The sequence below is a fragment of the Vidua chalybeata genome, chromosome 10 (genome assembly GCF_026979565.1).
Source record: "Vidua chalybeata isolate OUT-0048 chromosome 10, bVidCha1 merged haplotype, whole genome shotgun sequence".
NCBI classification, from domain to species: Eukaryota; Metazoa; Chordata; class Aves; order Passeriformes; family Viduidae; genus Vidua; species Vidua chalybeata.
In genome coordinates, this window is record NC_071539.1 from 12,495,956 (window position 1) to 12,509,301 (window position 13,346).

Here is a 13,346-nt window from a genome sequence, read left to right on the forward strand (position 1 = left end):
TACAGTAAAGGATGGCCATGTACAAACTGTGGGGCAGTGAGTTACCCAGTGTGTCCTAGAACTGTGGCATGGTGCAGGGGCCCCCTTCCTTTCATGTCTCGGATGTTCACGTTGGCCCCATTCTGCAGCAAAAATTCACAAGTAACCAGTGAACCCTATGGAATCAAAACAAAGAAACAATTCAGCACCAGATCTCTAGAATCAAAACAAACATTTTCTGCCTTCTCACCACTGAGCCACCCAGTAAAGAAAACAAAAGGGAGTTGCTTCCAACTTTAAACATAGAATTCATAAACATTCTACTAGACATAGAATTCCAAACAAAGCATTAACAGGAAAAAATATTTCAGAAACAACTCTGAAAGAACACTGTAAACATAACTTCAGCATCACATTATCATTCATTAGGGAAGCAAGCAGCTCAAAAGCAACAGTGACACAGAAATATTATTTCCCTTGCTCTCCTCCCCCATATCACCAGTGCTGTATATCACATACCCCTCTCACTGCCTGAATGAGTGGTGTTGCTTTGTTTTCTTCCACGTTGACCCAGTTTACTTCAGCTCCATGAGCCAATGCTTCTGCCATGTGAGGAAGATTTTTCTCAAAGGCAGCTTGATACAACTGCAATCCTGGACTAGGCTGCTTGGAGTCACAGAACACTGGAGACTCTTGCTTGTCTCCTTCTGAAAAGAAAAAAATATTGCTTACCAAATTCCTGTTTTAACAAGGTACCTCTTGGAAATCTGATCAAAACGTCTTTTCTCTGGCAATAGGTAGCTCAGCTTTTGCAGAATGCTATGTATTGCCCCATTCTCCAGGGGAATTCACAGATGCCTTTAGGTCCAGTATTCAGGCAGTCTCTTCACCGAATTATTACTGCATAGAAAACATTCTCTCCACATTACTGGCACATGTGTATATACTTCAATCTACATATTCCATGTAATTTCTAAGAAATTGTTTAAGGTCTGGAGTGTGTTTTATTGTAAACTGCAAGATATGAATAAAACTCATTTTCTGCAAAGATGTAGTCATACAAATATATCTTTATCTGAAACACTGGAGTATGAGGCTAATACTGTTCTGACCTGATTTTTGTTAACAGATACCACTATCATTTACCAATTACTTGCTGTGGCTATAATCTTTTGGACTAAAGCACAGTCTCTTAATCTCAGTAATGGTTATTTGGAGTGAAGTCTGGGAGATAAAGATGTTGCTACATAGAAGCTTTTGTGAGTTACAGCATCATAAATATTTCTACAACATAATCAAAAAAGATCCAAGCCACATGCTGCTCATCCGCAATAACACCTGTGAACTACTGGATTTAAAACATACCTTAAAAGAGTGCTTTGGTGTAGAAGAATAGGTCTGCTTTATAAACAAATGTTTTGGAAATTTTGAGAAGCCATACTCAATATATCTGTCAGAACAGCATGCTAAAATTAGCAAATAATTTCATTCGTCAACTTATAGAACTTCAGAGTTGAAGGAACAATGTTTAAAGACTTGGTCAATTCCACAAAAATAAGAAACAGAAAAATTAAGCAAGAATGCACAAATAACACATAAAGGCCTACTATCTGTGACTCAAGAGGAATTCTGTCTCTGTGGATTTATTTACTTATAAAAGGATCATGCATTTGGGATCAGCCTCATCTGACTGGGAAAAAAAAAACATAGTTCTTTGAACCCATTTAGAAGGATTAAATGCCATTTTTGGTAGCAAGCCCAAAGACAGATTGCTCAGGCAAATTTTACCCTTGCTAAAAGCTTTTCAACCAGGATAGCAGACATTAATTGTATCACCAAGCATTAATCTTTTTTACAAAAAAAAATGCTGCCAAGTGATTCAATTTTCATCTTACAGTGCAAAGCCTAACACACCTGGTTCATACAAACTGTTGGCTGATATAGTAGAGGCAAGGTGTTCTCTGCTGTCATCAGTGCTTGGCTGGATCCCACTGTCACTGCTTCGGACTGTTTTGGGGAGAAACTGCAATTACTATGCAGAGCTGAATCTACCTGCTCCTCACAGATACCATGATAATAAAGCAAGCTCTTATACTTGGTCCTGAACATAATTTTTAAAAAATGGCTTGTTCTTGTTCAATATTCTTAACGCATCCAATAGAAAAATACGAAGTCACATTTTGTAACCATAACATTTACAATAATAATAATAAATGTCAAAGATAAATAGAAATGAAAAAAAAATCAGGATAAGTAAAAAAGCTTAAATTATTTCATGAAAATACTAAGCAATGCAGCAGCCTGGAGACAACAGATAGAAGCAGGGAGATGGCCACAACACACAATGGATCACTAGTGCAGACAGTGAACACGCCACAGCTGTAGTACTTACTACTACGGAGTTTTGAAGAGGTATCAAAGTAGGAGAAGAGTGAATCAAGCTCGTCAGGACAGAACAGAGACTCCCGCCTCGCCTCGTCGCTACTTACAGCAACCGCTGGGACATGCAGGTTAGCAAAGCACAAAGCACGCAGCAAGGAAGGGACAGGGCAGGAAAGAAAGTTATTGGAAAAACCAAGAAGGATGAAAATACTGAGGAAAGAAGGTGGTTAATATGATTCTGAATTATAATCATCCCCATTCCAAATCCTTCCCCATGTAAAAAAAGCACATCTCTGAAGAAGTCTTTTCTTCCCTACACTTTACACTAGGCTACAACCCATTAATAAAACAAATTCCATAGGCTCTGCACAAGGCAGAAGTCAATTAATACAAAAATATATGACCTTAAAAAGAATATGGGTAATACAGCTAAGGGGAGAAGTGTGTAAATACCTTTTTGGGATGCTGCACCTTGTTCCCCTGCCAAAAGGGATTTTTCAGGGCCACTGTGCCTTTTCTCTTCCTGACTTGGAGGCAAAACTTTTGTTCCAGGCTCAGGCAGAGGTACTGATGCAGCTTGCTTCTCTACAAACTTTCTTTCCACATATTTTGCTCTGATGTATGCCTCCTTCTCCTGCCTGTCATATACAAAATTCCTGGAGTTAGTAAGCTAATATTTCAGTATTATTATTTATTTCACAAAAAAATATCTATTTTATACTAAAGTCAGTAACCAAAACTGTAGCTTGGCATTGCACATAAGACACACCAATAGCACATTGTCAGAAAGATGCAAAGCACACTGTCACTTTAAGGATTCTTGATTAAATTTTGCAATAAGGCTCAAAAGAAAGTAATTTTGTTAAGTTCACAAACAAGACAGAGACTTCAGAAAGTAGTATGTGGAAGAAATAAGCATTAGTTACTCTATGTTACCTGTATTAATCCTTTATACATGTTTACATTGTTAATAACCTATTAATAAACATATATTTAGTTTCTAATGTAAATATAAATTGCAGCATTTGTTATAGGAACATTAAGATTACACAAGAAAAGAATAAGCCCTAGGTAGGCACAGCAATCAGTTCCATATCACATATTGAAGTATTTTTCCTTGTAACCTGAGGTTATCAGTTAAAGCAAAACAGCAGTTGTTCCAAACTGATAAAAGGGGCTGTAATTATTGCATTGAAACTGCTGAAAAGCAGTTACCACTAGAAAGAATATCTAGCAAATCTCCTACTTTGTTTATATTATCATCACTGTCTCCAAATTGCCAACACTTCATAAAATGCAGTTTTCTATACTATAAAACTGCTGGGCAGCAAGCAGCACAGAACTGGAAAGGTACTAAAAAAGCAAGTTTTAAGAGACAGCCTATACAGCAGCACAAAGCATTGGGAATTTACCTTCAAACACAGATTAGCATCAGAGAAATAGAAGACAGCAGTACTATGATTTGAAGGCTGCTGTAAAGCAGCAGAGTTCATGAACAATGTAGGTAGGAAGATGAGAACATTCTGAGGATCAGGGAACAAAAGTAAAATGGAAGAACAAAGTCACTGTAAACAAAAGGAACAGCCACAGGCTCCTTCCAGGAGCACTCCCACACCAAGTACAACTGGCTGAGCTGGTACCCAGCAGAGAGAAACAAAATCCACATGTCCACAGTGATGCTCTAGAGCTGTCATCAAAAGGAGGGAGTGATATCACAAAAAGAACAAATGGAAAGAAGAAGCAGAAAGGAACCAACAGAAGGAATGTCCAATAAAAAGAGAAGTCAGAAAAGGGAGAGAGAAAGACACACTGATGATACAGGGAAATGAGTACACTAAAGAGTGTAACACAGTTAAATGGCAGCATCTTTTACAGGTGATGACTGAAGGAAACAACAACAAAAGGAAGCAACAAGCACTGCTGGTAAAATACTACCTTTGACTTCCAGAGTGTGGCTTCTTTACTCCCACTTTTTCCAACTTCGCTTCATATATTCTATTTATAACATCATTTCCCAATTCACACATAAGCTATAAAGCAAAATGAATAAATTCAAATATAGTTGCAAAAAGCTTTATCTACCTATTTAGTTGTTTTTAACCTCACTCAGCCTATATTTACAACTTAGCGTTTTCACTGGTAAAAGTACACTTATAGAAATAAGCATGGGTTTATATGATAATAATGAAACAATCAGTGAATAGAGAGACCAAATTCTGAGTAAGGTAAGAAAAAAATCTAGTCACTTTTAAAGTACATGAAAAAAAAACCACCAGAATGACACCTGTAGGCCTCATTAACAAAGGTGTTTTTCCACCAGCTTTGCCAGGAGCTCTTCTTAGCCCATTAGCAAGAAGAATCAACTGTATTCCACCTTACCCAATGGACATTTTTGCTAAACCATAATCTGATACAACTATGGAAAAGGAACAAAGACAAAAACCTACTTACAGGAGAATTTAACCCTATTGATTGCAATGAACAGATTTCTTGTTTCTAATACCAGGTAGAATACTTAGGTCTGGTATTTACGTGAATAGTACAAGAGGTACAGCGTTTTTTTGGGGTTTTTTTGGACTGGGCGAGGGGGTTGGCTGATTGTTTTCTCAGAATGAACACATTGATAAAAAAATTATTTAACCACAAAGCACATTGTCTTTTGATTGTTCAGAATAGAGAAGCAATTCCTAAGTGCCAGAACACCACAGCTAGAAACAAATGTTTGCATGAGTTATCCAGTTGCACACATACATCCATGCATGAGTTCTTATTTCAGGATTTCAGTGTCACATGATTTTTATAACCATGGTTCAAGCTAGAAATTTGGCACACAAGAGCAGTTGCATGTGTATGCTCCTACAGGCCAAAAGCATCTCACTGTTAAGAGCTGACTTTCAAATTTTTGAGTATGATCATGCTTTAGGCTGATATATCACTTCCAAGATTTTCAGCCCACTGAAAGACATTATTGGTTTATAAACAGATTTGCCTTTTTATATGTTGAAAGTATCAGATGAAACTTGCTACTCAGAGTGCACTTGGGAACCTAAAGGTGTTGTAAGTTGTTCTGAATTGCAAGTTAATAGCACAAATTACTGTGGAGTATAAGAAAGTATGAATTAAAATAAACCAACACACAAGTATAAACATTTTCTGCTCAAAACTTCAAGACATACACTGGGTACAAATGTGTTTCCTGCATTGAACTTTCTGATGTAGAGGCCTTAGAACAACAATCTAAGTACCAAATAGAAACCTGTTTCAAAGATACTGTACCTTTAGGAGTTCAGGTTCCCATGAATCCAGCGTTAAAGATCTTACTTTTGAAAAGTGGACTCCCAAGCTCCTAAACAACATGGAAAAAAAATCATTAACTTGTAACTCGTTATGTTGTATCTTACCTCAGACAGATTTACCATTAATTTATGCAAATAAAGCAGTTACCTTAATTCTATTTACAAACAAGGGTCTCTAATTTTCTTTCAATATACCTTTGAAGAGGCAAACACCCCCCTTGCTAATTAAGCCAATGCACAAATGAACTGCAGTTGTGAGTGTCCCCAACCTGTGTATCCCAGAGCACTCGATGCACAGTGTGATTCCCAGGTTGATACTGGCCCAGCGAGGATCTGCCAAACCACAGTCACAGCAGGCAGCATTACCAGCAATGCACTGGACTCGCTGCAGAGCACTCTCTCCTTTCAACAGCTTCTCTTTTGTCTCACTCCCAGATTCTAGGCTCCCAGTAGAAGGGGATGATTTCTTTTCCTGTTTCTAAAAGAGAAAAGACACAAACAAGCCAATTAAGAGACAAGCTAAACTAAAGAAATTAAAGTCCCACAGATACTGACTGTACACTAAAATACAAGAAAAGTCTCTTCTACCAAGGCCAAGGAAAGCCACAGAATTAAAAAATGTTTATGTTTTTAGAAGCTATATAGAACTGAATATAAGAATATCCTATGATATTTAGTGACACTACAGAAAAAATCTCAAAAAAACATACAGGCCATAGTAATATTAACATGATATTAACATGATAAAATGAAAGACAGATAAGATATAATTCATAGCCTTCAAAATTTCATTGCATTTCCATTGGAAGCTAAACAATGGATTGTTTCTTTCCTTCTCTCATTAAAAAAGGCTTTATGTATTTAAAATTTTCAGGATCTAAAAGGAGGTTGTTTGGTGGATTGTTAAACTCACCTCAGATTCATCCCCTTTTTCTCTATATGCTGTGGCAATACTGGTCTGAACAGCCTTAATCCATGCCTGCCGCAGCTTTTCCGAGTCAGCCTGAAGCATGCAGCTCCTGTGACAAATCACAAAGTACTCAGAGACAGTGGCCAAGCAGCTGACATCCAACAACTCATTGCTCAGGGGTCTGTTTTCATGGAGCAAGTTTCTTGCTATCACAAGTTTAGTAGGCATCATCTAATAAACACATTTATTTTAAGATAACAAAGCAGCTGAGCCTTTGTGAGCTGCAAACTCCTTATTTCTAAATTATCTGCAGGTAATGCTAATACATACAGAAATGGCTCTTCCAAAAACACTGACAATGACTTAGCTTCCTATTCCTTTTCTTATTCCAAATTTTTCTTTTTTATATTCTCAAATGCATTTTACACCCATGACACAAGACACAGGTATCAGTCCTTGAAAACACACTTTCATTCACTGAGATCAAGAGAGAGTAATCTTAAAGCTCTCTGACAAAGAATGAACTACTTTTCTCATCAACAGTAAAAGAAACAGATCATGAAGTATAAAACTGTTCCAACACTTATGGGTTGAAAAAGCACAGGCAAGCAAGAGCAAAATGCTGTGGTTCACATCTGGGGATGCAAACATCAGGATGGACAGCAATCTACTCAGAAGAGAAATGTAAGGAGCAGTGGAGAGTGTAGATAACCTCCAAACCTAAAAGCAAGTTGACCTCACATCAAAAACTTAAATATGGTCACATCTCACAATCACTAATGAGGAATCCAAGTCCTGCCCTTGCTGTGGCAGGACGCCAAAATTTCGTAAGTACAGCCAATGCACTGCTGGAACTGAAGAATAATTTTATTTGGTGGTTTCATTTAGTGCATTCTGAAATATAATTTAACATCACTGAGACAACAGCTTATTTATGTGCTTCCCCCTCATTGCACCAATCAAATGAGGAGAAACTGAGACCTATTTTCTACATTACTAAGCAGCTGATAGTATCAGCTACTCCTAAGCCACAGCAGAGCTCTGCACCACAAGCCATTTATGCAAAAAGCACAAGAATGCATGCTTATTTTAATGCCAAAAGTAAACTAAATACCAGGGACACTTCTCACAGCATCACTTGCTCTCAGCCAAGATTGCAGAGAGCAGAATTTTTCAGATACTTTCCCTGTTTTGATCTATCCCAAGAGAAATGTTAATCTTACATTTTAAAGCAACTACATGTAATGATTTTTATTTTCAAATTAACATACTCAATTGCTTCTCCTTACTTTGTTGGAGAAACCACCTCAAAACAGAAACGTCTTTCTATGTCTTCACAGTGTTTAACTGTGCAAAGCCGCAAGTCTTCAACAACTACTGTGGGATTATCCTAAGAGACAAAAGTTAACAGGAAAGTCACAGAGAAAAAATAATATAGTTGATAATAAGATAATAATTCAATCCTGAATCATCAATCATTGAATTCTATTTGCCTGGTTACACTAATTTTTTCCTCCAAAAATAAAATTTGAACTCAGTGGATTTGGAGATCTACAATCCAATCTACTGAATAATCAACACCTTAAATTTAAACACCAATATTCAAACTACAAAGATACTCTAAGAAATGCAATTAACTCACTATTAAATCAGAAAAGTTATACTTAAATCAGCAGTATTTTAAGTGCCACATAAAAAAACCCAGAAGATGAATGCAGTGGTTTTGAAAATTTGATTCAATTTTAAGATTTCCATTCTGAGCTATCAGCATTTTAAAGGTGCAGTTAAAAAAAGGAGCAACAAGAATTCACAAACACAGAATGCCCATCCAAACATGCTCAAACTCAACTGTGTGTTTCCTTTCCAACCACAGAAATGAAGCTCCTTGATTTAACAGCATCAGATAGCAAGGAACAGCCTCTGATCCCAGTCTGTTTGCAGTGAAGAGGAGTTAACTGCCATAAGCTCTTTCCTCTTTTTTTCCCCACCATCTCCATACAGTCTCTGTTTTTTTCCAACCTGAAGAACAGCTACAGCTCCTTGGTGCAAAAGCAGATTCTAGAACAGCAAACAAAGGAGCAAGGGCCCAAAGCCTGACTGAAAAGGCTTCTATGGCTTGGGGCAGAGCTAAACTTGCTGATTTAACATAAAACAGCTGCACTTCCCACCAGCAACAAGGCAGACACTGACTGCTGAGCCACTCTGCATTTTCAACACGAAATACATGTATATAGCTGCCCTGACTGCTTTGTAACAAGCTTTTGTGCTTTTTTCCCCCAATTGCTGAATTGGGTGTGTGAGCCAGTAAGTAACTGGAGGGAGCAAGTCCTGAAAGAGTTAAACACAATTGCTCAGAGAACAGCATGGAATATTTGACTGCCAGCAAGTAAGCACAAGCCTTTTGGGACCAACAACTTTTAAAGCTCTAACTAGGTTACAAAACCCACAGCAAATAGAGTATGTATGTGCTTACAATCAGTGCACAGGAATCTCAGAATCCGTCAGTGTAGCTATTAGTCTCATTTTACAAAGGGAGAAACTAATTTAGAAAAAAGCAGTAGGTTGTTGAAGCTCACACGGGATGCACATCAGCAGTTTCCCCAATCAATCAGGAAAAATCATCACCCAAACCCCAAACTATCCCAAGCCAGTTTTCAACTCCTACCTTAAACTTCTTCTGGTACACAAGTTGGTTATTTTGTATTGAGAACCAGCGCCTATTCAAATGAAGAGACATCCAGAGAATACATAACTGATTTTACAGTGCTTATGTGACTGAGATATGCTAACATACAGTCTACAAAGAGACTGCATGAAAGAATTCAGGAAAGTAATACTGCAGTCAATTTTGGCAAATATTTCATGAGAATAATGAAAAAAGGGGAAGCAGAGACAAAACAGAAAAGAAAGAAAGGTTCAAATAATTTGAGTCATAAACAAACACATTCATGTTATGACAACATTAGTTAAGCTATCACACAAAACATTTTCATTTTAAAGAACATTTCCTTCAGTATTTTAGCAGCAAGTTACAATTTTAAGTAGTTGTTTGATAACACAAATTCAGATAGTTTGAATAACAAAAATACTTAAACCCATGTAAACTAATCCTGAAATATTTCTGGGAGTAGAACTAACTTACTAAAGCACTAAAAATGTTTTGGTGTTGCTATCCCATGCAGATTTAATATCTATCTACATTGGGCATGTCTGAAATAAAAACACTGCATAGAAAAACTAAAAAAAAAAAATCCAATGAAAGCCTTTTAAGTAGCATCCTAAATTAAGCCTCAGTTTTGATGGAAGATCAAATAAATCAAATAAAAGATTTAATGAAGGCATCCTGTAAAATCCAAAAGATAATATAATGCTTAAAAACTCCTCTGAACTGCATCCTTCCTTGTCAAACTCACTGTTCACACAGGATACATCTCAGAGAATGGAAAAAGCACTCATATTTTGGAAAAAAAACTCTCATATCTGTAACAATGATGTTTTATCAGACCACTGAATGAAAAAAAACCCAGTAGACATAAAATAAACCCCAGTAACCTTTCTAGCTCTTCAAGGATGCACAAAATAAAAGCTAACCAATTATCACAGTTTCATTTTCTGAAGGGAATGTAAAAGACAATTCATTGAAATTTATACCTTGTTCTGTTCAGGCTTATAATGTAAACCTGTTTTTACCACAGCTTAATTCCTCAATTATCTCCAATACCTCACTTTTACCACACATCACTTTTTCCTGCACTACCAGTTAGTTTGAATGGTAACAGTACACAAAATATTGTGTTGCAACAGATCTTGTTATTCTCCAAAGGCTGTTGAGCTTCAAGCTACAGTTTACTACAATTAGTAACAAGAGGGCCCCATGTATTTGTTCAACCACCACAAGCCATTCCTGGAAAGAAGTGCACAAAGATGGTTAAGAAAAATTAATATATACAGAAAAAGTTAGATCCAAAACAGAAAAACTAGTATTTGTTAGAAAGGTTAGTGTTTCATAGACAGATGAGATTCTACCTTTTAATAATCTTTTCAAATGTTGTGCAGATATATTTAATTTAAAAAGCAACAACAGGATCTCCTGTCATTCTTCACTTTTTAAATTTATTAACAGCAGTAGTTTTAGTCACTGCTATTGAAAAGGTATCATCTTTACCATCTACTTACAGATGCAGTAAGTATGCCCCAAATATAAGGCAGGTTATTGCCAATATTCATATAGAAAGCTTAACAAAAAAGCAGACTTGAAAAGGAAATAAACTCATGTCATTTTTCATGTGCTTTTTTTGAATGGAACACAAAATAGAACAACATGAAAAGCAGTGCCTAAGTGATAAAGGGAGTGGTAAAGGGGGAAAAAAAAGCAGCCTTGCCCCAAGACAACGAGCAATGGAGCAAATCCCTAGTAAGAGCCTTAGGAAGTGCAATTAACTTCATTAATGCAATGCTTCATTTTTTCTACAGCTAATTATTTCATGAGCTACTCTAGTAAACAAGCTCTAATCTCATCACTTGGATATAAGTGAACACACAAATTGTAACACAAATTTGTGCCATCTTTAAAACCTAGTCTAGAAGTTCTGAAAGTATTTCAGTCCCTTTTTTTTCCTAATAGAGAAATTAAACCTGTTGAAGAAAAATTTTCAGTCCAGCCACAAAAGGTGCAGGTTTTGGTGCTTTTCTAAAATAAACTTTTACTGAATGAGATCAACAATTTAGAATGTAGATCACACTTTAGAAGTAGATGTCAGAGTTAATAAATTTTATTCTTTTCTTAACAAGATTAAAGTGTCAGACTGCCCTCCAAGGTGTCAGCACCACAGCAGTTTTATTCAGGCCAAAAACTTGGAGTTATTCCTCATTAACCAAATACCATCAACAAACTCTACATTTTACTGTAGCAAACAGACTACTGGGGGTCTATACCAGCATCAGCCAGGAACTTCTGAGGTACAATCTCTGTACTGAAGGTGCTGCTGTAGGGTAACCCACATCTATCAGGTTCTAAGAATAATTCAATACATCTTCAGGCACCATGTGTGCAATAAGTACTGACTATTACCAAATTTTTCTTAAATGTGTCATTCTGTCAAAAGCAAGAAAGAAGCCTGGTGAAGGAGAAAACAGTCTTTGGAATATTAGTTTACACTGTTTTACTTCATAGTGGTTAAATACAGTTGCTGCTGTTTAGAAACTGAATGCTTTCCACCTTGTATACCTACACAATTCAAAACTGTACTTATTAAATAGGAAACAATGAAAAATCTATAGAAAAAAAATCCAATTTCTGAGAACTGAGAGTAAAACTGAAAAAATATATAAAATTTGAGTTTCATATAAAACAATTAATTGTGCTTTGTGATTCTCAGAAACAGTTTTCTCCTCTAGTAGCTACCAGCACACAATTAAAACAGAGTAATTAAGAAAGCACAACATTTAAAAGTACATGTCTATTCCCAATGCAGTTGATAAGAAAAAAAAAATCTCATCAACTTCAATTGGAAAAAGGCAAGGTAATGATGTTGTATGCTCAGAAATTTGAGTGCAAAAACTTGGCTTTAATTCCTTTTTTAGCTAAAAACTAGTTCAATCTTTCTAAATCTTTTAAAGGAATTGAGCAGCAGGTATACTGGCATCCCAGGCAGAATCCTTCTGTTATTTTCTTAGACTGAGTCACTTATACATCCATTGCAAGTAATCAAAATTAAATGCAGGGTTAATGAAGAGCTTTTTGCGTGCCAAGGAAACATTGGGAAGGTATAAAAGAAGCTGGTTGGTACCTGATGTGATCTGGCTTTTTCCTGTCATGTGAAAAAATGGGGTAGGATTAAAACATAAGGGAAAGGAGGAAAAGGGATGAAAAATGCAAAATGAGCAAAACAAGAAAAGAATTAGAATGATCTGAAAATACAGCAGAATTAAAAAGGCAAACATCTATTGCATCCAGTCTAAAATCTATTTGGAACATACCAATGGTCTGAAAAATGCTTTTCTCCCTACACACATTTATTCTTTGTGATATGGATTTATTTTTCATTTGAATTTCTGGGAACCAAAAGAGCTTTCCAGCTACTGTTCCATAATAAATGCACCTGACTCTTGTCCTGATGCCTTAAGAAAACTGGTGTACAATAAAGTGTATCATTTACCAACACACAGACATACATTCTAAACACAGGTGTCCATACCTGTTACTCTAAGACTTTGCAGTACAAGGATATAATTTTGATTCCACTAACCAGTATTATCTGAAATACTTGTGTACATGATGTCCTTTTAGTCACAACAAAGAGAGATTACAAAAGCTCCATCTCTTTCAAAACATAGTGACACTGAATTGCAAATAACTCGGGGTTTACTTTGCAGCCTGCTCAAACACTTGCTTGTTTCTAAAGCCAGTGTCACACAGAACTGTCCCAAGAAAGGAAACTTGATGCAAAAATCCCAAATAATTAAAGTCTTGAGATGATGAAACATGAGCTGCTAGGTGCCAGAGGAAGAAATTTCATTATGCTAACAAGACATTAGTTTGGACTGGAAACAAATTTTTATTCACCACAACAGATTTACCCCCTTCAAAGGGCTTTATTATACAGTCTTTTTATTTTTCTCCCCCAGCAACCAGACTTTTCCCAGGATAATACCACTATGGGGTCCATGGATTCACTGACCAAGACATGCACACAGAAGCATCACATTTCTCTCATTTGTCAGCAAGAATGATTCTGCTGTGTCAACCCAGACAAAACCTATCATATCCTTATCTCTTC

The 13,346-nt window shown here is 36.4% G+C and overlaps 1 protein-coding gene across 6 annotated transcripts in view; it reads right to left on the bottom strand.

The window, feature by feature from the left end:
* ACAP2 (ArfGAP with coiled-coil, ankyrin repeat and PH domains 2) overlaps positions 1 to 13,346 on the bottom strand; it is a 71,075-nt gene that overhangs the window by 15,855 nt on the left and 41,874 nt on the right. For 3 of the 6 annotated variants that reach the window (XR_008432501.1, XM_053951220.1, XM_053951221.1), the window contains exons 11-21: positions 9,233 to 9,284; positions 7,857 to 7,957; positions 6,571 to 6,676; positions 5,927 to 6,135; positions 5,638 to 5,707; positions 4,297 to 4,391; positions 2,815 to 2,999; positions 2,372 to 2,476; positions 1,894 to 1,986; positions 499 to 686; positions 46 to 155 (exon numbers count right to left, since the gene is read on the bottom strand). Coding sequence is in view for 5 of the 6 variants with exons in the window: in XM_053951220.1 (XP_053807195.1) it covers positions 46 to 155; positions 499 to 686; positions 1,894 to 1,986; positions 2,372 to 2,476; positions 2,815 to 2,999; positions 4,297 to 4,391; positions 5,638 to 5,707; positions 5,927 to 6,135; positions 6,571 to 6,676; positions 7,857 to 7,957; positions 9,233 to 9,284 (1,314 nt within the window). In the remaining variant the exon portion in view is untranslated. The remainder of the gene's footprint in view (positions 1 to 45; positions 156 to 498; positions 687 to 1,893; positions 1,987 to 2,371; positions 2,477 to 2,814; positions 3,000 to 4,296; positions 4,392 to 5,637; positions 5,708 to 5,926; positions 6,136 to 6,570; positions 6,677 to 7,856; positions 7,958 to 9,232; positions 9,285 to 13,346) is intronic. The other 3 variants (XM_053951222.1, XM_053951223.1, XM_053951224.1) reach the window with 3 other exon arrangements.